The sequence below is a fragment of the Cyanistes caeruleus genome, chromosome 3 (genome assembly GCF_971803275.1).
Source record: "Cyanistes caeruleus chromosome 3, bCyaCae1.hap1.1, whole genome shotgun sequence".
Classification (NCBI taxonomy): domain Eukaryota; kingdom Metazoa; phylum Chordata; class Aves; order Passeriformes; family Paridae; genus Cyanistes; species Cyanistes caeruleus.
Genome location: NC_141703.1, coordinates 20,849,181 through 20,874,700, shown reverse-complemented (window position 1 = coordinate 20,874,700; position 25,520 = coordinate 20,849,181). Strand labels below are relative to the sequence as shown.

General features: G+C 36.4%; 1 protein-coding gene across 2 annotated transcripts in view; it reads right to left on the bottom strand.

Annotated features, from left to right (window-relative positions):
- ANOS1 (anosmin 1) overlaps window positions 1-25,520 on the bottom strand; it is a 129,567-nt gene that overhangs the window by 59,853 nt on the left and 44,194 nt on the right. For both annotated transcript variants that reach the window (XM_086880145.1, XM_086880146.1), the window contains exon 3: window positions 738-800. In XM_086880145.1, coding sequence (XP_086736271.1) covers window positions 738-800 — 63 coding nt within the window. The remainder of the gene's footprint in view (window positions 1-737; window positions 801-25,520) is intronic.

The following is a 25,520-nucleotide window of genomic DNA, read 5'->3' as shown; positions in this document are numbered from 1 at the left end:
CTTTCATAGACTTGAATATATCTGAGCCTTTTTTGGAATAAGACAACTTTCTGTTGAGCTGATATTTCTACTTTGAGCTAAAAAACACTTAAGAACTGCAACAAATCACTTGTATCAACTCAGAACCATGTTTCAAATCTGATAAAAAATCTCCTTCTTTGTTTGACTGACTCAGGTTTGCTTCTTGACAGATTATTCTGATAGATGGTTCAAAACAGTTTTCAAATTATTTGTTCTTGAATAATTACGTATTTTGACATTAGTCTTCTGAACTTCAGTCCAGTTACTCCTGGGGAGCTACTCTTCTATAAATCAGACTGACTTTCACATACAGAAAAGTCATCTGCTCTAGCTATCCTGCACAAGGATTTTTCACACAATAACATTTTATCTTTTAAACAAAGATTGTCTTTCTTACACATGGCCAGGAAAGATAGAAGGGCAAGTGGTAGAAATAGCATCTTAGAGGAGGGATGTGACAGCACCCTCTGCAAGATGCTATGCAAGTGTCCCTGGATTGAGTCTTTAAAGTGCAAGTTGAGATAAATCATTTGGTCAGAAAAAAAGCTCCTTTTTAACTCACAATTAATATGGCTACCTTGTTAAATGTGTATCCTCTCAAATGAAGGCAAATGCTGAAAAATACCATGGTTTTCAGCTGTCTCCTTGAAGCTAATAATTTAAATTAAAGAGACTGCTAGAACAAAGTGAGAAAGCATGCCCTTGGGCTGACCTACCTCACAGAAGCTTTGGCAATGGTTTTTCTTCAGGTCCCAGGACTCTTTGCAGGGCTCCAGGCACTAGGAAGAATCAGGAGGCAAAGAAGTGTCAGAAAGGGAATGAAATAAACAACCACAAATAACCTTATTTCTTCTCCAGTTTTTTGGCTCACAGGAAGTTAAAATAATCCACTGCTCCTGGGGATAAAATTGTGTCATTGAGTCATGGTGTCAGAACAAGGTCATGAGAAGTCATGGTTAGACTACAAGAAATATTTTCAGTATTTCTTACAGTACAAGGCAATTGACTTGTTTATTATGCCATTCCAACTTACTGGATGTAAGTCTTAGTATCATTTAACCCATGTTCCTGGATCACAGAGACAGCTTCAAAAGCACTACTCTAAATTACAGCAAGTGAAATATTCTCCTTACTGACCAGCCTAAAGATTAGACAGGCACATTGCCTTCCCAAGCGAGAAACTATTTCATCAAGCTATGGAGTAAACTCAGCAGAGGTTAAAACACTATTTCTGTATAAATAGATAATGTTCACTGGTCTGTTAGCAAAATCACTTTATTTCAAGTACCATATTATCATGACTTCACCTTCAACCTCTGGTGCCATGGTTAATACAGAGCTCAGATACAGAGCTAAGCTCCACACAGCATAAAAAAAAAATAAAAAAATCACACTGTTAAGAGCATTTACAACAGCTGAAACATAAATTCAGATTCACATCCAGAAACCTTTTCTTTTGTTAGACATAAGATGTTGGAAAATACTAGCATTGTTGGGAGCTAGTAATATCCCTCCTGGTAATAGAGGAAAGATACTTATTGTACCAAAAAGAACACACAAAGCAGTATTTATGTAATTTCCTCTTATGCACAGTATTAGATTGGAACAATATACATTTATGCTATTCAAAATCAAACATGAATACATATAGCCTGTAGTACAGGTGGTACACCTGTATCATCAATGTAGTAAAAACAATAGTGTTTTAAAAATTAAGCATTTTCTTCATATGTATTTTGGTATTTTAGACTCAGTTTTTATGTCTTCAAAATTCGCAATATGTTGTATACAGATTAATTAGAAGGATACATTATAAAATATCACTGAATTCAGTAAATTCAATTAATTCCACAGTTTTATTCCTCCTGTGGTATACTGCACATTTGAGCCCAATTCCAATGTCACGTCATTTTACGACGTGTTCAATGAATTTGGTCCAAAAATGACTGAGGTGTAAGTGGTTTAAAGACAAAATAAGAGACATTTTGACCATTCTGTCACTTTATCAGTGATGCCCCAGACTGCCAGGTTTGCTCAAGGTGTTTGTGCCAGTCCTTATCTCCAATGCAAGTACGGCTCCAGCACCTGACACCTCACGCCACTGTGGCTCTGTTTCCAAAGTCACTCAGGACAGCCCAGGCTACTTTCCCTGGGCCCAGCAGCTCCTGCCTCAGGGCAGGCAGAGACCATGGGCATCTGCAAAGGGAACATGGACAAACATGGACAAAACGAACCAGGCCTGAGCAGTGCCCTTCAGTCCAACTGCTCTCAGAATATGTCAAGGAAAGAGAGGATGGAGCTTGTCATAAGGCCTGCATAGACTTTTACAGACTCTGATTAGGGTACACACTTACCTAAACACTTAAACAAAACAAATCTCCCTACTCCTGCTGTATGAGGAGCCCTCAGAGCACTGGGTAGGGCACCAAGGGCAGCTGCTGAAGCCTGCCTTTAGTGGAGCTGTACCCTTGTACCATGTTGGGTGACACGTAAGTGCTAGCAGGCAAAAATGCTACAGAGATAGTTATTAACCTTGCAATAGCAAAGATGATAACACCTGACAAGCACAGGTCTGTGCATTTATCCTCCTGGCTAACCTGGTATGAGGTTTCCCTAAAGTGGGAAAAATTGAAACATTGAAAGCTTGGATCCAGGTCTCACCTTTGAGTCCTTGACTTAAAACGTAAATGAGCTGAGATCTTGAGATCGCTCCCATTGTCCGGTGATCTGATTCAGGGTAGGGAGGAATCTGGGAAAACCAGGACCTAGCAGCTGGTTTGGGCTCTATCTAATAAAAATATGCCTTGCAGACATAGCCACCTGCCCACAGAAGCTAAGCTTAGGCATGTAGATGGCAGACGTCCAGCAGGCACAGCGAGCATCCCGGGTGCCACTGGTCCCCTGGAGCCATCCCCCACCCTGCCCTGGCACCACATGTGGGCTCTGCACTGCTGAGGCAGGGTGAGATCTGAAACACAGCACTGAACAATGCGGGACAGTGGCACTCCTCAGAAGATGATGGGTGTCAATCACACCGGCCTTGATAACTCAAATCCTCCTAAAGAGCTTGTTTCATCAAGCCCAGTGATTAAACCTGGAAGTTGGAGGCTTTTTTCCTTCATCCAGACTGCTGCAGAGCTATTATTCAGTACTAAGCAATTGCATCAAAAGCCAAACAATTGCTAATACAAAGCACCCCAGTATTTGTCATCCCTCAAAATTTAGGGGGTGGGAGGGTGTGCATACATATGCACATTCTCATAGGCACTAATCTATGTATAATACTACAGACCTGCTGATATTTAGACTGCATAAAATTAAAATAACCAAAATATGGTTTCATTCAAGGAAAAAAGGGTTGTGATTGCTTTAAAATATTTTGGGTTGTCTTTTTTATTTCATCTTTTTAAAAAAACGTGCATTTAAGGGTCATGTTAGAGAATTCTTTTCTGTTCTAATTTTTAATCTATAAATAAAGCAACCAGGAGATTAGCATAAGATGCATGCCATTTACATTAGTTAGTAAAGGGGTTTTCAAAATAAGTCTACTAAGTCTACTTTTGCTTAGAAAATTATGCTTTTGACCTGAATGGAAGAGAATTACACCAACACAGCGCTTTTCAAAATCTAATGAATTGCAAAACATCATTTAAGTACTGAAATACATATTTATTAAATTACTATATATTTATTAAAATATCATATTTAAATTAAATGGCTGCAAATTACATATTTTTAACTATTTAAACACCAAAAGAAATTATTTCTGTCAGAGTAGAAGAGACTACCCATCATATTTTTGTCTAAAAAGGCTTCATACTTCATCAGAGTGGAAACCAAGTCATATGCAAACTGCTGTAAAAACAATGGAATCTATGTGTTATATCTGGAATATAATTTTTCTTTTCATCAGCTTTCACCATTCCCACTGCTCCCAACAGCAAGGTCAGAAATTAATGGCTGATGTTTACAACATATATATAATACAAGTGCTTTCATGTCCTATGTAACTTAGATGGTTGGGAGAAAAAAATAAGAAACAAAACACCTTTCACTGTACAATCTCCTAATAACTGGCCACGCATGAGAACAAGTACCTGAAAAATGCATTTGCTCACTATCAACATTAAGTAGAGAATAGGGTCAGGAATTCACCCAGAGTCAAATAAGAATATAGTATTCATCAGTCCTAGAGAGAATAATTTTGTGATGCATACATTTAAATATACAATTGCAGCCAATGGAACCACGAGAAAAGTGATTTTGAATCTGGAAATCTCAGCACAGTGGCAGTAAACACAATGTAAAACAGAAACAGGCAGCAAGACAGAAATAACTACTTTGATATTTGGGTTTTTTACACATCTTTAATATTTTAAATATTTTTTTATAATATTTAAGATTTTTTTATAATCTGTTTCTCAAAAATCAGACTGTGAAATGTCTGAAGAACAGTAAGTGCACAGCTGCACATTTACCTAGTTCAAACCAACGAATAGCATGCTAGCTTGGTGAAAAATATTACTCTGGCTGCCCATCTGAGGAATGTACATAATTTTTTGTCAATTCATTTTATAAAAGTCTATTTATACATTTGTCTCTCCTGTATTAATTCATGTCCACCTAAACTTTTAGGTGGGTACAAGATTAACAGCAAATTACTCGCATTCTGCATATTAAAATGAAAGAAGTTTGATTCTGAAACTGAAGTTAGACACACTTTAATAAAGATCCCTTTTCTAATATAAATAAAATAAATATAAATAATATATGTAATATATTCTATAATCTAATAAAAAATAAAATATAAATAAAATCAATAAAATTAATAAAATAATTTTTTTACTCTCCAGTTTAAATTTCTTCCCCAAAAAACAGAGATGTGACTGTATGTTATAAAATTAAAAGCTCAGGATTATATGCAGTGAGAATTTCAAGAGTGAAGAATTCTACATAAGCAGGTAGGTGAATCTCATTTCCCCAGTGGATCATTCCCAACGCTCTCCAAAATCCACGCTGGACATCGTGACTGATTCAAGGGCTTCACATGAGCACTGCTCCACATGAGTGGCTCATGGTATCACACGGGATTGCACTCAGCTTGTGGGCACCTTTCCTCATGACCAAGTGCCAGAGATGAGGCATTGCAGCCCTTCAGGTACAAGCAATTTCAGGTGCTCATACACCCTATCAGGTCAGGCATCCACTGAACACATCTATCTTCTTTAAAATAATCTATTAGAAGTAAAGCTGATCTAAAAAAATGAGTCAGTTATTCAGGCTGAAAAAAATCCATGAACCCCAAGAGAAGGGTTCAACTGCAGAATCAGTAGGTGTCATATTAGTTTTTAGGTTGATATATGCTGTTCGAGAAGCCTCTCAGCACTTTGTGAGATCCATTTTACATCCAGTCAGTCTCTTGCTTCTCTCTTTTCCCACTCCTCCCACATTAGAAGAATGAATCATTGGAGCACTAGTCATCAGCTTTCTAGAACTCAGCGTGACATTTTAGCTCAGCACTGGTTTAAGCTGGGATAGAGTTAATTTTCTTCACAGTAGCTAGTGTGGTCTGTGCTTTGGATTTGTGCTGGAAGTATTGATAACACAGGAATGTTTCTGTTACTGCTGAGCAGTGCTTACAAGTGCTTACATACAGCATCAAGGCCTTTTCTGCACTCATCCCATCCTACCAGGGAGGGCTGGTGGTGCAGGAGGTGGGAGGGGATACAGCAGGGACAGCTGATCCCAGTGACCCCAGGGATGTCTATCCTATGGCATCGTGCTGAGCACATAACCATGGGGGAAGAAGGAAGGGCAGGGCACTCAGAGTGATGGCCTTTGTCCTCCCAAGTCACTGCTATATGTGATGGAGCCTGGCTTTCCTGAGGATAGATCAACACCTGCCTGTTCATGGGAAGCAGTGAATGAATTCATTGTTTCACTTTGCTCAGATGCACAACTTTCACTTTACCTATAAAGCTGTCTTTATCTCAAACCACAAGTTTTACCTCTTTTACTCTTCTGAATCTTTACCTCCATTCCATCTTGGGGGGAACTGACTAAGAGGTTGTGTGGAGCTTCATTGTCAGCTCAGTTTAAACCACAACCAACTCCTGAAATTCAGTTGCACAATGCAGACTGGAAGAGGTTTACGTTATCTTCAAAACATTGAAAGTCTAATAGAAACAACTGTGAAACATAATCTTTTTTGTGTAAAATTGTAGTTTCATGTGGCTACCTGGAGTTGCTCCTCTGTTTATATTAAAGAGGTTCTCATGAGAATTACACTAGTAATATATTTCCCTTGTAACTGAATAAACAAAAGGGTTAAATGACAGAGAATGGTTCCCTGTCTGTGCTGCCTGTTTTCTCTCCCATAGGTCAGTGAGCATCATGATTTGGTGAAAAGGAGTGATTTTGTATTTGAGGATCAAGTCTTAATTAAATTAGTTACAGTTGGGGTTATTTTGTGACATTATCATGTACACTGGGAACCCAGCTGATACTGTCTGAAAGTATTGCTAATTGTAGAGCTGGTTTTGAATGAAAGCCAAGTCCTAGGTTTTAAATAGTTAGGGGGTTTTAGATTTCTTGAAATGTGTTTTTTGTTGTTCTATATCAATGACATCGTGATAGGGATTGTGGTGGGACAGATGATAAGGAACAGGTTGCTAATGTGGACCTTATCATCTGCAAGTACTACTTTATTGTAATTAATAGATGCATACACACACACACACACATATATATAAAGGAAGAAAAATTCTTCATTTGTAACCAACATTCAGACAGTGTAATCTTATGTTTTACAGCTAATAATGACTGCTTTGTATTTTTTAGAAGTCTACTGCTCAGAGCAAGGAACAACAAAATGGCTGGCACAGAAATGAAGGGAATGTCGTCTCTGTTGGAGGTGCAGTTACAGCTACCTTAATTATTCTGAATCCTCAACAACTGTAAGGTAAACCAATGAAGCAAAAACCTCCAGGGTCCTACAGTAGCAATTAGGAACTGACAAGGACAAGGAACAGCAGCCACATGGCCACCATCACATTATATGTAACACACCACACAAGGGTGCACCTGCAGGTTGGGATTAACACCCTAACAGACTTTACTGATTAATACAAAAGGGACCTCATGCAAAGCAACTTGGCATTAGAAGTGCCAAGGGTTAGGTTGCAGGAATACAGCATTTTGTCTTGAGTTCCAACATCGAAACATAAGAGGGAGTATAAGCTATTAAGCACTGACCTTAGTCAAGAGAAATGAGAATTGTTTTTCATGGCAGATTTTGGTATATCCTTTATGAAAAGAATAACAAAACTGTATAATAGAGACACAAACATATTATATATGCAACTGATATTGATTTTAATAATTCTTATCTAAGGAGGATGACATATTCAACCTGCAGGTGAAATATGGAACTTAAGAAATATCGCTTACTTTAGATAGGAAATACTTTTTAAAAATTGCATTTCTAAACCAGCATTAAAAAGTTTAACTTCTGGTTTCACATCCAAGTGGTATGCTCTCAATAAACAAGGAAGCAGATGGGACTGTCAGTGTCTCATAGCAGTCCAGTACAACCTTCACTTCACCAAGCCATGCAGAACATATCTATAATATTTTCCAATTACAAAATTCTGAAGGACATAGGCAAAAAATGTTCAAAATAATATCCAGAGGAGAGAAGAACAATGCACTGACATATTTCTTTGAAGCTCTATTTTGTTACCTTAGCAGAGATGTGGTCAAAACCTTGAGCACAGCTCTGCTCACTAAGCCTCCTTCAGGGCTTAGAAACATAGCTAGTGAAGCAAACTACAGCAGTTGTAGGTGCCGCTGTCTCCTATCTTGTGCTACCAGCAATTTGGAGAGTGGTCTGGTCATTCAAATGGTTATTTCAGAGCAGAATAGAACATCTCTGAGAAATTCAACTGGATGCAGAGTTGAGCAGCATAGTTTAAATTGTGATAGCAAATAGCTGTATTTGGTGTGTATTTATTTTACTTGGGTGTGGAGGGGCTGAAAGCACACACACGGACAGGCATTACCACTCTCCACAGTTATGCAAAGTTACTAGTATCAAATTAGGACTTAGAGTAAAGGAAATATTCAGAAGAACCAATTGTTGGTTATCTAACAAAAATATGAGCTTGAAACATTTATTTTTCTTAATTGCCCAGCTCATTTCAGTATACATCAGGGTGCCAGTTGCACAATATTAACTGTTAGGAATTTGAATTACTGAATACCTTCAATACCCTAAGCAAATAAAGGAAGCCTTGTGACCTATAGGATGTGACTAGGAACAGTACCAGTATTTCCTGGAACAGAGATAGGGAAAGGGCTAGTCACAGTGTATCAGTTAAGTCTGTCAAACATTTAAATATACAAAGTAGCATTACAGGCTTTGTTCCTAAAACTATGGCACCAGAAAGACCAAGACCACTGCCAAGAACTTCAGGTCAAATATTCTGGAAGTCCATGTAGCCTTTGTTGTTAATTCCCAAAATTAAACAGAAAGTAAAAGCTGCCAGAAAAGTTGTACATGTACTGAAGGCAAGAATCACTGGAAGTGTTGAAAAAGGAACTGTTTTGACATAAAATATTTGGGAAGTAAGTTACTATTTAAAAAAAAAAAAAAAAAAAAAAAAAAAAAGAAATAAGAGAGAGAAGCCATATCATCACACTTCAGCTGAAATGCAGCAGTTTCAACCATAATCCTTTTAGAATGAAAACAACTTTCAACTCTGACAGCTTGGTATCTATCTGTATAGCTGAGTTGTCTGGCATGTCAAATTTTGCCAGCAGAAGTGTTTGTTTGAAAGGACAGAATAATCCTAAGACCCTACTCATGTTTCTATTCTTTGTTACCAAGTCAAAATCACGGCCATCGATGTCAACAGAAAATTGGCTCCCAAGCATTAGCTCATTCCTGACCAGTTCTTGTCAAAATTTGTTACAGGGTTTTGTACCAGCATATGAAACTGGGACATGTATTTTTTTCTCTTTTTCTGCCTCATAGCCTAAAGTTTAATAGTCACCAAAGAACAATTTGAGCTCTTATTCTGCTTGATTTTGAAACATGGAATTGAACTCAGATCTCCTCCAAGGTGAATCTCCTAAACACAGAGTATTTGATGGAGCCTTCTCTCTCCTGTTCAGTTGTTTCCTCTTGTGTAAGCAATGAGTTCTTCTCTTACAACAGAGCCTTAAATATCAACCTTTCACCATGAAAGGGTATGCCCTAGCCGTACTTCTGATCCTCCTGAAGTTCTTTTGAAATGCTTATCATAGGTACAAATATTTTGGCTCTTTCTCAGTGCCATAGCTGTTCCACCACCACTTTTTTGCTACAGAGATAATACTTTTTTACACTCTCTTCTTTTCTCACATCTTTGATTCATCTACCAACCTACTATGGCCTTAAAACTGTTGTTCTAATTATCCCTATTTAAACTGTTGCCTCAAAGATCATTTCCCTATCCTTGTGACCTTGCTTCTGTGTGCTGCATCAAGAGCAAATTAATTTGGTTTTTTATCAAACCTCTTCCTAGCCCTTATTCTAAATCTCCACATGATGAGTTTTCACCTGTTAAGATGTAAGGCACAACACTGGCAAAATGCTACAAAGCAGCAAACCAAGCCTGAAGCACAAGTGCACACACAAAATATATAGTCCAGCAAAATGAATAAATTATTTTAAATCCAAATAAGAGTGATACACTTTAAAAACATTAAGAAGGTCTCTGTAATAGACACCTGATAGTGGTAATAGCTTTAATTGCTTAGTGCCTTCCTGCTTCTTTCTGTGCTATTGCTTACATACAGATTTCTTTGGCACTGTAGCTACTGTATTAATGAACAATGAAATGAGCACCCTGAATTAAACAATATTAGCAGTTTTGCTTCTCTGTCCAAACTTTCTCTAGGCTGCAGTTCTGCAGTGCAGTTTACCAATAAACTAATCTGTCATGTTTTCATCTGTTCCACCAATGTTATAGATCAGTCAACCTTATCCTTTTTGCCTTTAAAGCTTCTCTGAGATTGCACCTGGAACTTAGACAGTAAGCAACTCAGTAAGAAGATTTCCACCTGTCTTTCCCTACTGTTTCTAGGCCACTGTTCCTTGTCACCACTTCCATGCAGATAGAATAAAAATAACAGTAATATTTACTGCTAACAACACAAGGCTACAAAATGTAACAGCTATTCCTTTACAGATATTAGAACTGGGGATGCACTTTCACCAGTTGTTTCCAGCAGTAGTGGCAGTGCTCAGCTCACAGATAACTTTACAGTTGTACTTGATGAACCTTAAAGGTCTACTCCAACATAAAAGATTCTATGATTCTATAAAAAAGAAGCCCATCTTACGTAATGTCTCTCTCATAAACTGCCTTTTCATTTTCTAAATGTTGACCATTTGCTTTACTGATTACATAATACTTTTAAAGTAAAAGTGAGCATAAATATTTTGACATTTTATAAATGTGAAGAATTTCCATTGAGAAAACATCATTCTTTTAATTTTAAACAGACAAGGGAAAGCCTCTTCAAGCTGACACTTTCCCCTTCCAATCTGTTAGAAGGCAGTTTCAGAAAACCACACACAGTCTTGTTATAAACACCATCTTGCTGTGCAACTTAAAGTGTCTGTCAGAGCAGCGCTGTTCTCTCCAAGCAAAGTCACATTTTTTGTTGCCGTTTTATAAATGAGTTAAACTAGTGAACTCCTCTGATAACAGATGACTCGCCTTATACAGCACCCTGCAAATTCACACATACATTTCTGAATGAGAGAGCCGCATCTAAATGTTCTTTTTGCTTGTATCCACTGCAGTTCTATGGTTTTAAAGACCACGAAACAATCAGAGACGACAAAAAAAAAGGGAGGCCCTCTTTGTCTAAATTGTTACTTTGTTTCTCTCCCCTGGCTTTCCATTTCCCTCCCAGCACTACCATCACCATCAGAAACGACATATTCCGCATTACTAAACAGCAAGAGCCATGGGGCTTTTCACTTCTAATTTCACGCCACAATAAAATGCAGTGGTTGTTTCACTGGGGGACCTGAAAAGCTTTCCTTTGTGAGGCTGCTCTTTCGGTCAGGTTAAGTATCACACGCTGGCAGCAGGCATCTGTGCGAGCCTCTTCACGCAATTATGGCAAAGGGGGAGGAAAACGAACAGAAAAATAAAAAAAGAAGGTTGTCTTGGAAAAAAAAATATTAATCCCCTACTCTGAAGCGTGCGATTCACATTCTATTGCCTAGCCTAAGTACTTTTAAATATGTCTCTTGTCCACCTCACTGATAGACCAATCATTCTAATAACAGTAACTCTAGAAAGTTTTCATTGTACTCAGAAGTTATGCTTGTTGCTTTTAAGGGAAAATCTATTGACCTGGACTGATGATACAAATATCTGAGAGGAAGGAAAAAAAACTAAGATCAGTAAATTTGGATATTTTTAGATTTCAGCGTAAACTGGTGAAGATGATCAGCAAGAACAAACAAATATGGTGCTCCTAAAAGTACTTTTAGAATTGCATTCTATTTATGTAGTACAAATATTGCTTAACTGTATAAATGTAGAAGCTATAAATCCCAAGTACAACAGGAAGAAAAAGACAAAAAGTTACAGGAAATTCTGGCAAGTTTTCTACCTTTATCTTGGCTTCTTCAGATATATTGCCACTATACACTGAATGTTTTTCTGTCCCATGTTTAGAAACCCTATTGTATTCATTGAATCTTTTGTGAAGAGACAATGTGAATCCTCCACAATGATCTCTTCATGTATCTTAACACAGTCTAATGAAACATTAAAATTACTAAAATTCTTTTAGTTTACATGATAATTCATAAAATAAACTCTGCTTGGAAATACTTTAGATAGTCTCACATATTAGTTGAGGGGGAAAAAATTAAATCTAAACAAACTAACCTAAAATAGCTATTTGTTTCAAAGTCTTTTCAAATTATTAAAAGAAAATGCCTTCTCTCCTATTATTTTTCAATGCATGCTACATATGAGCAAGGAAGGCTGTGAATCCAAACTAAATTTCCTTATCTCTAATTGTTATGGGTTTTTAGGTTATGGTTTTGTGATGAGCACAAGCAAATCTAAAGCCATAATGCCATCAAAACTGGGACTAGTTCCTACTAGCCTACTCCTTTTGATTTAAATGTGCTAAAAGAGGCATTCTAGATGAAAAATTGATCAGTTTTTAGGTGAGCGAATCTTCCCATTCAACTCACTCAGTAATCTCATAAAAATCAGATGTCTGGGTTGGGGGCTTGGGCAAAAAGGAAAGCGAGAGGAGTCTGTAAACACCCCTTTAATTGAGAGCCGGAACTTATAACAGCTTAAGCCAGCCATAAAACCACAGTCTAAAAACCAACTAGTATCTGATTTTCCCTCCAAGGCTGAGTAATGAAGGTTAACATTATGCTGTTGAGAGGTAAGCAGGACAAACTGGCAACTGAGTTAATAAATAAGTAGTTCTGATTAAACTGTCATAGAACATAAACTGTTAAATCAAACTTCAGGCTTGTGCTGGAAGAATCAAGCTGTATACATTTTCCCTGTCAATAGTCTGGGGCAGACTACTGGGCATTTCTACTTCCAAGGCAGAAGAGAAGACGATTTGGATGTCCAGACTGTCACAGACTGCACCACAGGAGCACACTCTGCTTTCAGGACACATTATTGTTATAGCTCACCTCTGCAGCTCAAACAGGCATCACTACATTTCATCACTGTATAAACTTAGGTATTTGGACAAGCAAAATTCTTTTGAAGCTTTTCTTAAATTTGAAATTTAGCTGACAACGTTCAGACATCATTCTTAAAGGTACTCTAGAACTGTGACCCAGTAGGTACGGGGTTGTTTTTTTTTTAGCTTTAACTTGGAAGCTGTGTATTTTAATTAATTATCCACCAATTTCAAATGTTATTCAAACACACTGATCTTTCCTGTCATGAATTGCAATACATAAAGGCAAAGACTGAGAGTAACACACTTCTAGACATCCTAAAGTGAGCTATCATAGTGTGCAGATGTAAAGATGATGAAATGATCTTTAACACTTGAACTTCATGATCTTTCCAACCTAAATCATCCTATGACTCTTTGAAAGGGAACATAATCATGATAAAGGTGATGCTGTAGCACAGCAAAAAAAAATATTAAGTGAGCATTTGGGTATGTAATGCTTCACCTAGTTTTCTGCCATCCATCTTAACAGGACTCTTAAGTAAATTCTCAGAGGAATCAGAGTAAGATTATGGAAGCAAGCTGGCATTAAGCCCTCAGAGAACAACTGTCTTGAAACCAGCACATTGAATAGCACTGTGCTGACAGACGAAATGGCTAACTTGTCTTTTTATGCAAACATATGCAAGGAAAGGCACACTAGTTAATGAACTACAGCCAAAGTGTCTGAACCAGAAGTCATAATTCCAGATTAAATCAGCACAGATTGCAGATGCCCACCAATCTCAGGAACTGACTCCCTCTGATTGCTCAGAGGCATCCAAAATCTCACAGTAAGCCATATCCAGATAAGAGTACCAGAATGCTCAGTGTTGTATAGAAAGTGTGTAGTTGTGAACTAGTCTGTAGTTACTGTCATTGTAAACTGCAAAACTTGACAATCCTGAAAAATCTTTACTTGAGAGCTCTGAAGTTGCAGCAGCTCTAACTGGATGATATTTTTTACCACACATCTCAATAAAACCAGGATTAGGGTTTAGATTGCAGGTTTGAATGATAAGATGGTAGGTTGGAGGACTCACTGCAAATGGAAGAAAGAAAACAATGGCACAATGGTTAGGGAAATAGAAAAGGGGTGGAAAGGTGAAAAAAAAAAAGTCCTGCAAACCTCTCTGTGAAGTCATCTGTAAGTACTGCAGTACATCCTTGAGGGTAAATTAATGTGTAAGAAAATACTGCAGCTTTTCACTCAGTCAGGATATTATCATGCTTTTTATTTTCTATTAGCTTTATTTTCTCTATAGCTCTTTTAATGAAAAGGGATTCTAAGGATTTTCTTTTATTAGTTAAATTCTCATTTTAAAACCAAACATCAGGAAAGAAAGTACCAAGGACCACTGCTCATTCACAGATATCTATTCAAATATAATGGCAACTAGCTTCCAGCTGCTACTCCTGAAAGCCAAACACTTTTTCTTAGGTATCTCACACCTGCCAGACCCACATGGATGCCTCCAGAATTCTTAAGAAGCTCCAATGGAACCAGGTGTTCATGTGTAAAAAACAATATGGCCCTTCTGCAGGATTCAGCCTCAGACATCTAAGCTGCATGAGACAGGGGAGACAGGGACTGAACTCATCATTAGCTGAAGGAGATCTCATCAATACAATAATGGCATGTGAAGAACCACTCGGTGGATGACATCCAAGTGTTCCCTACAGGGCAGGATAATTATCTCTCTGGAGGTTACTAACTTGATCCTCATTGACAAGAGTCTGGATATCTCCATCACATAGTAACTGAAAAGAATTCAAAATTCAGAATCAAGGAATTCAAAATATCTGAATCTCAAATCCAATCAGTGGTCAAAGTATTGCTAATTTGATTGGCATGGTGGAATTATAGTCTTGAGTAACCACTTCTTACCCAGCTGTAAGAAGCTGTAAGAAGAACTGTAATATTCCAGCATATTCCTGAAAACAGAATACTTCTGTCACGACTATTTCAGGCAGACATTTATAATCTTGTAGTTGTACTGTTTCTTAAGGACACTCAGAAAAGGAGATAGAAAACTTCTCAGAAAGAGACTTCTGTCCAAGACATAAAATCTGTTTCACCACCAGTCACATGATTTTACATGCTATATGATTTTACTCATATTTATTCCTTCAACCCAATTTGAATTTATATTATTTTATATTGCTGTGACATTTCAAATATGTTTGGGTCTATATATGGAACCACCAAGACACCAGTTTTTGCTTATTCAAGCAAATTGTCCTTGCCTTTTTATTTTTTCCACAGTACTTAGTGCAAATTGCTAGAGGTTAATATATAAGCACCTTAGGGTAACCATCCTATATATTTGTCTGAATAAATGCATCAATTTTTTAATGTTTAATAAAAACTAATTCTCTATTTTCACTAACCTTCACAAGGCAGTTAGATAAAAGTTTCCTACCACCACAAAAAATTATCACCGCCTAGAGATGAAACTACTAGTGCACTGAAAATGTTTACAGAATTACTTGTAACATATAATAGATATAAGTCTTTATTGTAAATGTCAATTGTTACAAATCAGATCAGGAAAAAGCTACCCTTTTTAGGGAACAGCACAAAAAGTTTTGACTAGAAGTTTTAGATATAAGAGAATGAAGAATATCTCAGGATTTGACAACTAAAAACATGTGACTAATGCCTAACTAAAGAAATATAATCCCTCTGTTCTGCATTTTACAATTGCCTAATGGAACTCCATAAAAGCTTGCAGGCATCTGACAAATGTGCTCTTCAAGTACCCTAAAATCGCTTACACATTCATATAGAAACAACCTCAGAATCAGAGACCCAATTTCGTTCTTCAATTAAAACATGCAATTTTCATTAAAATTAGTAGAAGCCACCTAGGCAATCAAGGAGATAGATTTTGGCTCAAAGCATTTTAAGAAAAATTTATGTATTTGGCACAAATTCTGAAACAACATTTAGGCCAAGCCACTTACATAAACAATCTTTCTAGTCATATTCTTACAAAAGGCAAGAGCAGTAACAGCTGTCACAATTCATTGTCCAAATACATCCATCTCTTTTTAATTTTAACCACTTAGACTAATCTATACCTGAATTTTTAAGCCACTCATTTCAAATAATGTCTTTTTTAGTTTTCTTCTATGAATACAATTTTCCTTCAGACATTGAAAAGTAGCTTAATCTACTACACTGTGGCCATTAGATTTACTTCCTTCTTTCACATTCTATCCATGCATTTTCTTGCTCAGTCAAACTACTGCAATCCTTTCCAGGCCTGAAGATGACCAACAAAGATGAATAAGTACATCAAGATAATTTCTAGCAAGAGCTTTTCCAGCAAGGGAGCATCACTAGCAAGATGGACTTCAACTCAAGCACTGGCAAAGATGGACTTCATCTGTGCTAGAAAATCTAAACTTCTTGAGTGTATCTCAGGCTTTATTTTGGTTACAAAGACACATGATACATACAAAGTCATTCTAATCTAGATAAATCTTACAATACCATAAAAAGTCCTCTTAAAGACAGAGCCTGTAACAGTTAAGTTGAAATAGTCTGTGCCAGTAAAAGCCCTTTTATGCCATTGTAATTACAACCCTGTAAGTATTTTGATAGAAGGCGTATTGAAAAACTCTATACTGCCAAACCAGCTGCTGCTAAAATTTTATATTTGTCTCCTCTCCTGGACCTGACAACAGTATGACAAAGGTACAGTGTTAAGGCCATTAAAGTGTTTTTTTAAAGTAGAAGAATACTTCTAGCCAAAAACCATTATAGCTCAGTTCTTGAAAAATGTCACTGTATCTAATCTGGCACAAATCCAATCCAAGTAGAAGAGAAAAAACATACCAGCCTCATCTGTAATGCATTTTAAGCTAATTTATTAGCACTAACTGTTCTCAAGTAACTGACTTGCACTGCAAATACTATAATCTAAGGCTTTCTTTTAAGAGCTTTATTTTATTTCCTTCAAGGATAGTTTTGGCACATTTTGCCCTTTCCCATTGTAATAGCAGAACTAAATTTCATTTACTCTGCAAACTTCCATGTAATATCTCAGAAGAAAAAAGTACTCTGAAGTTTGTTACGTGCCACATTAATAACTCAAACTGCTTCAGTTATTCCCAGGAAGGACAATCAATCATTACATTTCCTATATGAGTGTCCAAAAACTATTTCCATTATCACAGCATTTTACTGTTTTTTATTCCAAATGACAACTAACTTACAGCGAGATTCCTTTTTAAAAAATAAGCAGAAATGCAGCTTTAAAAGAATCACTTTCACTAATATAAAAGAATACATAGTATAGAAGATAGGGACATTTAATGTTTGAAACAGTGTCTTCAAAAACGCATGAAAGCAGAAGCAGACTAAACAGTGACATTTACTTTCCAAGTCTACACAGGAACACATCATCAGTCCAGAAATACTTACCATCCTCCCCCTATATATAAATATGCTTGAGAGTGTGTTTATGCCAAAGCTTTTCAGTGTTTTCTGTTTAGTTCCACACACACCACCACCATCACCACCCCCTCCAAATTATGCTAATGCCTTACAAAAGCTTTATTCAACTTTATGCAGATCATGCACAGTACAAGACCCGTACTGGGCTTCACCTTCCAGTGCCTTACTTCTTGTAGAGCCATTCCAACCAAGTGCAAATCAAGTGATATGAAAACAGAACAATAGTGTTTTCCAACTCATTTAATTCAGTTTGGGAATGAGAGATACTGTCTTTACAAAGCAATCAGCAAAGGTTAAGTGAGAGGCATGCATAAGTATTAGTCAAGATGAAGTCCAGAAATGGCATTCTTGCCCCCAGTTTTTAAGAACTTCAAGTGAGACTCCAGTCCCATTGTCCTTTATAAGGAGAGTGAGCAGTCAGCACAGATGAGCAGATGTGACTCCAAGAAGAGCATAAACCACATCAACTGTGGGCAGAAGCTCTGCTTCTGTCCTCCCACTCTGTCTGGGCAGTCCATTGTGTTTGCCCTTTAGTACTTCAGTTAAAACATTAAACACACTTTCAGGCTGGCAGCGCTGACAAGCCTCTGCCTGCTCACCTCCTCCACCCCGAGCAGCTTCCAGCCACATGTGTGAGCTGACCACCTTGCTCACTGCCAAGTCAACATAAAGCACTGGGAGATGGGACCAGGAGCTGAGGAAAGGGAAGACTTTCCCTTCACACATCAATTGATACAGAAAACAGCCTTATGGACAGCCAACCCCAAAATGAATTGTGTCTGGAAAATTTTCTTTTTTTTTCCTCATTCTTTTACTGAACTGAAAAATAATTTGGGATTTTAAAGTAACCATTAAATAAATAAAAAAAATAAGTACTAATGTTTTTTTCTCCTGCATTTAGAAGATGTGAACTGCTGCCATAATCCTGAAAGAAAGGAGTATTGCATTCAAAAATAATAAAGCATGATTTGCTCTATTTTTGCTTAAGTTCTTAAATACCGACACATGAATTTGAGCAATCTGAGAATTAGAAAATGTCCTCACAAAGAAGACTCTAATGCTACCATGCTGCTTATGACTGGTCCAATAAACAAATTTTTACACAAATTAAAATTTGTTCTTTAAATCACTTTTATATTGTTTAATTTGCCACTAATTCAGGCAAAAAGCTTATACACTTTAAGACTGGACAATAGTGTTTGCAGTAATACATTGCATATATCTCAACTTCTTACTTTATTTTCAAACTGCCACACGTATTAAGCAGCAAAGTCAAGATTTTTATTCTAATCTCACATGTCCCCTGTGAAAGCCAGAAGTTATGGGAATTGGAGAATTTACCAGGTTTCAGCTCTGGCCTCCATGGTCTCCAGCAGTATTTTCCAAATCTCAGCCGAACTGTAAACTGTCCTTGCTTTTTACAACTGTACAATATCTCACCCTCCATGCCAACTACACTCTGCTCTGCATCTTCACAAGAGTTTTGGGCATATGCAACTGTTTTCAGAAATTCTCTTTTAAAAAGCTCAGAAGTTTCTCAAGTGCTTCTCAGAGACATGAAGAATCCAGGCTGAAGGAGAGAGAAAAATACGTCTTATCTTTCCTAAAACTGATATTTTTGTAGATGGCAAAAATACAAATGAACGGATCTTTATCAAACCCTGAAAAGCTTAAAATGGAAGAAATGAAGATATACTATTGGCCAAAAGAAAAACAATCAGAGGAGGGGCAAGGAATTGCATTACGAAAACTCTATCATAAGAAATAAGATTTTTAAAAATGAAAAAAAAAATTACAAGTAGCCAAGAAGGCTTAGAATCAAAGTCAACTGACATCAATGATATCTGCCTTTACTTTAGCAGGCTTTCAATACAGCTATAATTGCTTTAATTGAGTCTTGAAAGATAACTCCTGATCATATCCTACACATTATGATAATAGATAGTTGAAAACTGAGATTGTTAATCACAAAAGGTCTTTTTTCCCTATTCATTTACCATCTCTGTTGTATGAATTAATTAATTTTTGTAAATACTTACCGAAGTTTGCATTTTTTCATCTGCAGCTTTTAAAGTAAAAGTTTTACATTTTTCAACTCTCTTTATGCATTTGTTTACTCGAGGTGTGAAACAGCTTGCCCTATAAAGAAAAGTTGCAATTCTGTCCTACCATTTCTTTCCAGGGCAATTAGCTTGATATTACATAGTGAAGGATTAGGAGATCATTTTTTTCCACAGATGAGCACATTTTCAGCATAATGTCAAAATATGAAACATTTAAAACATTGTTTACTAAACTTCAGCAATTTTAAAGCAATAAAATTGTATGAAAATGTTTCTATTTTATTGTAAAAATGTCTATAAAGTGGTGATTTTATTAATCTTGTGTCCTAATAGTTCTTGTCTATCCCTTTCAACAAGTACCTAAATTATTGCACAGGATTAAACAGTGAACTTTGTCTGCTGAAGCTTCTTAACAATACAGAATACACAATTTCTACAACTTTGTAACAGTAGCATTTCTAGACCTTTTTACCAGTTTCAAAAATATTGTGTTTAATTACTAATGTAGTCTGTTAAACTTGATAGTAACTTCATTAGCATAACTTCTAGGTGTAGCATTCACACATTCCTAATAAAGAACAGTTCAGAGAAAATGTGTCCAGCTCAAACTACAGTTCTTAATTGCTAAAGTAGATCCAAATTAGTATTCACAGGCTGCATTTCCCTAACAACAGGCTTTCAAGCTGAAAATAATTTGTAATTCAAAAAGGATTTTAGTCAATAGATTTGGAGCACACAAAACATGTTTGTCACTTAAAAATTCCAAGACCTGTTGAAAACTTAACTTAGGAGTTTACATTTTCTTGTTTCCTATTATTTTTCTCTGAAATATTATAAAATGGTTGTATGGTTTGATAAAAGTTGGAATTATTCCCAGACATTCAATTTAGACTAGGTTTATTGATAATATCTGATGAAATCTTAAGCTATATTTACAACAGTTCCTTACTTTGACTCCAAATGATTTAACATCATTATAGTTTAATAAACAGGAAAAGATGTTGAGAAAAATAAACTTATGTAAATTTGAAACACACCAGCTTCCTCTTCAAAACGTTTGCCTGTACATATGTACAGATTATAAGCATAGCTTCTGCAATATGTTTACTCCAACAACAGATGCAGAAAAAATCTAGGTAGATACAGTGATTAATTATACAGTTAAGTTGTGTCTAGTACTGAATGTGCATAAATTAAATGCAATTACATTTTTATGAGGATTTATGGTAGATAGCATGCAATGAGATTTTAAAAACTTAACAGGACTTTCTTTTTACAAAACCAGAAAAGCACATACATAACAGTTTATATTTTCCCATGTTTGGTTGCCTTTGAAAGTCTAAAATATGTAGACATGATTTGATGGAAACAATATATGGTATTAGTACTTCTGCACTGTACCAAACTTCTATAAAAGTGCTGAGGAAGCTCCCGAAATAATTCTCAAAGAATTGAAACTGTAATTGCCCCTACAAAGTCTGTTTATGATTTGGGCAATAGATGACTTCTCTTGGTTTGCACTGAAGAAGAGTGAAACAGTAGACCTGTCATGCTACTGTGACAGAAGAGATGCTCACCAGTTTGGCCTCCACCTTAAGTCCTCTCTCCCTCCCTCTCTCCCCTCAAGCCTGTCCCTCTAGCTTGATGCTGTCACCCAACATTCCTGCACACCCATCAGCTTCTCCAGCTGTATCTGGCTGGTTGGAAATGCTTGGCAACAAGGTTTACGGGATGCAGGGAATCTGACATTACATGGCAATAGAACCACCCTGCAAGAAGGAAATGTATGCCTAAATACAGACCTGCCTGTGTCTACGAAGAGCCTCTGTATTCTCAGGGAAGAGATCTGACTCCACATGGGGAACAATACTCCAGAAGACTTGGATGTTCTGTGCCATTCCCAGATGAAATATTTTGCTCTGAAGGGTAGAAGTGCTTCAAATAATTTTCCAATCACATTGAAACAGATTCAAGCATTATCTCACCTATGAGAACCAACTAATGCTATGTCCTAGTCTGGGATTTAGGACACAGCAAGAATTTCTCTCTGAAAGCTCAAAGGTGTCACTTTGTCACAGCTACAGCATTTTCTGCACATCACAAGGCACATAAGAAGTTTCATCTGTATTTTTACTTCATATTTGTCATACTGCATATTTTTGTTAGGCAGGCAAATTGCTGTTGTGTTAATTCTGTTAAGTCTGTTGAGTAAAAAGACATGGAAAATCATGTAAAGAAATTTTTAAGTCAATTTTAGTAAAAAAAACCTCTGAGACTGAAACAACAATATATTAACTTCACTTCTTATATTCTGAGTCATACAATATGTTTTGCATATTGTCATAATTTTAGGAGACATGCCATCTAGGAAGAAGCAAGATCCACAGATCAAAGACTTGGCAGACAACTTTGTAGATTATTTCATTATGTAACCACCCTTCTATCCTAACTCCAAAAGCAAAAGAGCTGCTACAGATGGTTTCTGATGTCAATTCTTTCCTCATCTTACTTGTAAAACACATTAGAACAATTAACAGCTTAAATAATATCCAGCCAAGCCAGACCTATTTTTCTTTCAAAGAAAATTACAAGTATGATCATTATAGGTTTATCCAAATGCTTCCTTCATCCCCCAACCTTGCATATTCAAAAAAGTTAGCTATGATTGTTTCCCACACTCAGCTGACATACAGGATGCTTCAGTATTAAATTATTCAATCTGAACTCTAAATTAGATTTGTCTCAGACTCACTCTGTACCTCTTTAGTCTCTTAGAGCTGATTTAAATATGAAAATGTAAGCCAGTTTTTTACTGAAGCTAAAAAATACAGAAGAACAACATAAAATAGAGTAGAAGTTTTAGTTTCACAGGGAAGAGAAGTAAAGCATTCGATTTCCTAAGAACCAGATTACTGTCCCTTTTAAATTCTGGGTCACAATATAGGAAATAAACACTATACTTTCAAAACATTTCACATCTCAACCATCAACTTTAACCACCATCACTAAAAAGACTGAGATGATTTACACAGCAGCACGTGACTGCTTCAGTCAGGATAGCAAGGACTTATACAGAGATGCAAGTAGAAAAAATACTACGTAGGCCACCAATCTACAAGTCATCTTCTTGCTCCATTATGCCAACTGTTATCAAAAGACATTACACCCATAACCTGCAAGAAGTTCATTGTCTATTGTTAGCCACGTAGGAGTTTACTACAACCAACAAAGTCAGTGTTCACAACAGACAGGTATATATTTTTAATCAAAATTAACTTATCAAGTATTATTAAGAGGATATTAATTTAATACAATCTATTAGAGCAGTTGAAGATATATAAGAAGAATCAAGCTCTTTATCTATCTAGCAGTAGTGCTGGAAATAGAAAAACAAACTACGGAAGAATTTTTTCACTCCTATTAGTTCATCATGGTGTTAGGTTATCATCCAAAAGAAGGGAAAAATCCAGAATTAATCCAAAATGCAAATCTAGCTAAATGGAACATATTCTAATATATATTCTAATATTATATAATTATATAATAATTAAATATTTTATAAATATTAATCTAATAAGTATTATATAGTTATATAGAATTGTTATATATTGTATATTACATAATATTATTGTATTATATATTGTTATATAATAATATAACACATTGAATAGCCCATATATATGCCAGTAAAGCTTCCACTTTGGGAAAGTCATTTAAACTACCATAGTGTAATCATTTTCCTACTTAGCACAATAAAACGTAAACACAGATATAATTAGAAGAAACTGTGAAAAACGTTCATTATTTTCTTGGTAAAGACCATAATGAGTCCTTGTTGTTGTGTTATTTGCTACTCTTTCTTTCTTACTTGTAGTAGACCAGATGCCATGAGAAATGATTCTAGAATTCAGTGGTATTATCCACTAGTGACCAGCACCCTACATACCTGCATGTGTAGCCTAAAAATAACTTTCCAGTTTTATTCTTACTTGGGAAAAAACAAAAAGCAATATAAAACTAGGACTAGCACTTGACAAGAAATCAAGCCTCCCTTCCACCAGTGTGGCTGTTATTCTGTTAAAATGTTGTGTACTCATATTTTCTTTCCTGTCTCTCATTGCTGATCTACGTAAATTCACACCAGACTTGAGCTGGTGCAGACTCCTAACAAAGACACTGGACAGTATAAGCTTCCTATGTTCACTGAAATACTTCATTCTACAAAGACAGCTGCAGAATACCAGTATTAACCTTAATTTCAAGCATCATCACAGCTTTTGCCTCATGACAAATTTCAATTCTTAGATAAACCTACGTAATGTCAAATGTATATGATAGAATTATTTTTCAGTTCAACAGCAGACCTGGTGATATCTATGTATTTGGTTAAACCAAGTGATATCTATATATTTCCAAGAAAGTCCATGGGAGGTATATATTAATCCATTTTACAGATCCACTGAAGTCAAAGAATACAGAGAGCACAGAACTTGCCAAGACAACTTAAAGTTCATCAGCAATAAGAATGGGCATTTCTCAACTGCAGGTAAATCAAAAGAACCGTACTCCTACATGAGTTACAGTCACCTATAAGCAACTCACCATTTAAAATAATCTTCTATCCCTGTGTGACAGCACAGATATCCCCAAGCCTAAAGTACTACATTCAGATTTTGCTGTGGTGATCCCCATATCCCTTCTGTCTTCTGCTGTGCTCTCTGCAGGACAGAATACTGTACCCTGAGATTTCCTCAGGCAGGTGGGTCTTTTGACTTTTTCCAGTCAAAATTAGGCTGCTTATCAAAAACTGTAAATTTGCCCCTTTGTTTGACTGAAAGAGGTTAGGATGTGCTCACTGGAGCATCAGAGTGGAGAAGCAGTAATCATGGGGACAGTGCAGAGGGGGAAGAAATGATAAACAGGTGGGGGACAATAACCTCTTCAGTGGCGCTGTAAGAATCCCAGAAAGCACAGTGCACAAACCAGAATCTGTATTACGGTTTGAAGGAAAGGTATGTATTGTGCTAGGAGGAGAATTTACCTTAACACTGCACTGACCTGAACTCTGAACAATTGCCAAGTGATTGCTCACTGTGAGAAAGCCCAGCCAACTGAACTAGAAGAATGGTAAAAGCACAGGTTGAAGGTAAACTACAAGTTTCAAAGGAGAGGAGAAAAAGTGATTGATTTACTTCTCATCCACGGACTTAAGGCAGCCTCTCACAAGCAGTTAAGTGTGAACATAAATCAAAAAAACAAGGACACCACTTAGCAGCATAGCTAGTGTGCAAATTAACATTGGCATAACTCTATGTAATAACAATATGGTCATATCACAACTTAGAGTAATTTGTATTTTTTTCTGTATTCCTCTTACAACTGTGAATTCCAGAAGTGTGAGCAGTGTCTCCTGTGAGTAAAGTCACTTGCAATTATCAAGTGACCACATAACTATCAGTCATACCTGCAGTACTCCTCAGTGATGTAGACTGCTAAAATTTAAATGACACTTTCTCGCAGCTCAAAAAACAGCCTGTGTAAACCTAAAATTAGCACATACCCCTCCTCCAAGGTGTTTTATCAGTTCCTTTAAAATATTCACATCAACCTGAATATGAATTAAATGCTGCTTCTCTTATTTTTCTTCTTTTAAACAAAATCTGCATTTCAAAGCAAATAGACATTTTTATGTTGGATAATAAAGAGAGTATCTGCCTACTCTTCCTTTTGTGTTTCACATTTCATAACTTCTCTTTTCAATCTTTCCTCTTAAATCCCTTAATCTGGCTGGTAAGAAATGTGTTGTCCAAGTAAGCATGTATTATAAACTATCAGAGGGTCTGCTTTCTAATTTGTATAGTGCTTCAAGATGATACCTATAGCTATATCATGGAATAGTTAGAGCTGGAAATGATCTCTGGAGAGCATCTAGTCCAACTCCCTCTGCTCAAAGCAGAGTCCACTAGAGCAAGTTGCTCCATACAGAAAGGAGTGTTGCTATTGTATATGCTTTTATACTACAGAGCAGGCTCATTCTTTGATTGTATTAGAATCCTATATAGCTAGAGGCACAAAAGCTCCATAAGAGGTAATTCCCTTGTTTCCCATGCAAATAAAAATTAATCAACAAAAGACTACAGCACTATACATAAAAAAGGTAACTACAATTACAGATGTGCTCAGTCTTCACAGAGTGTCTGTTT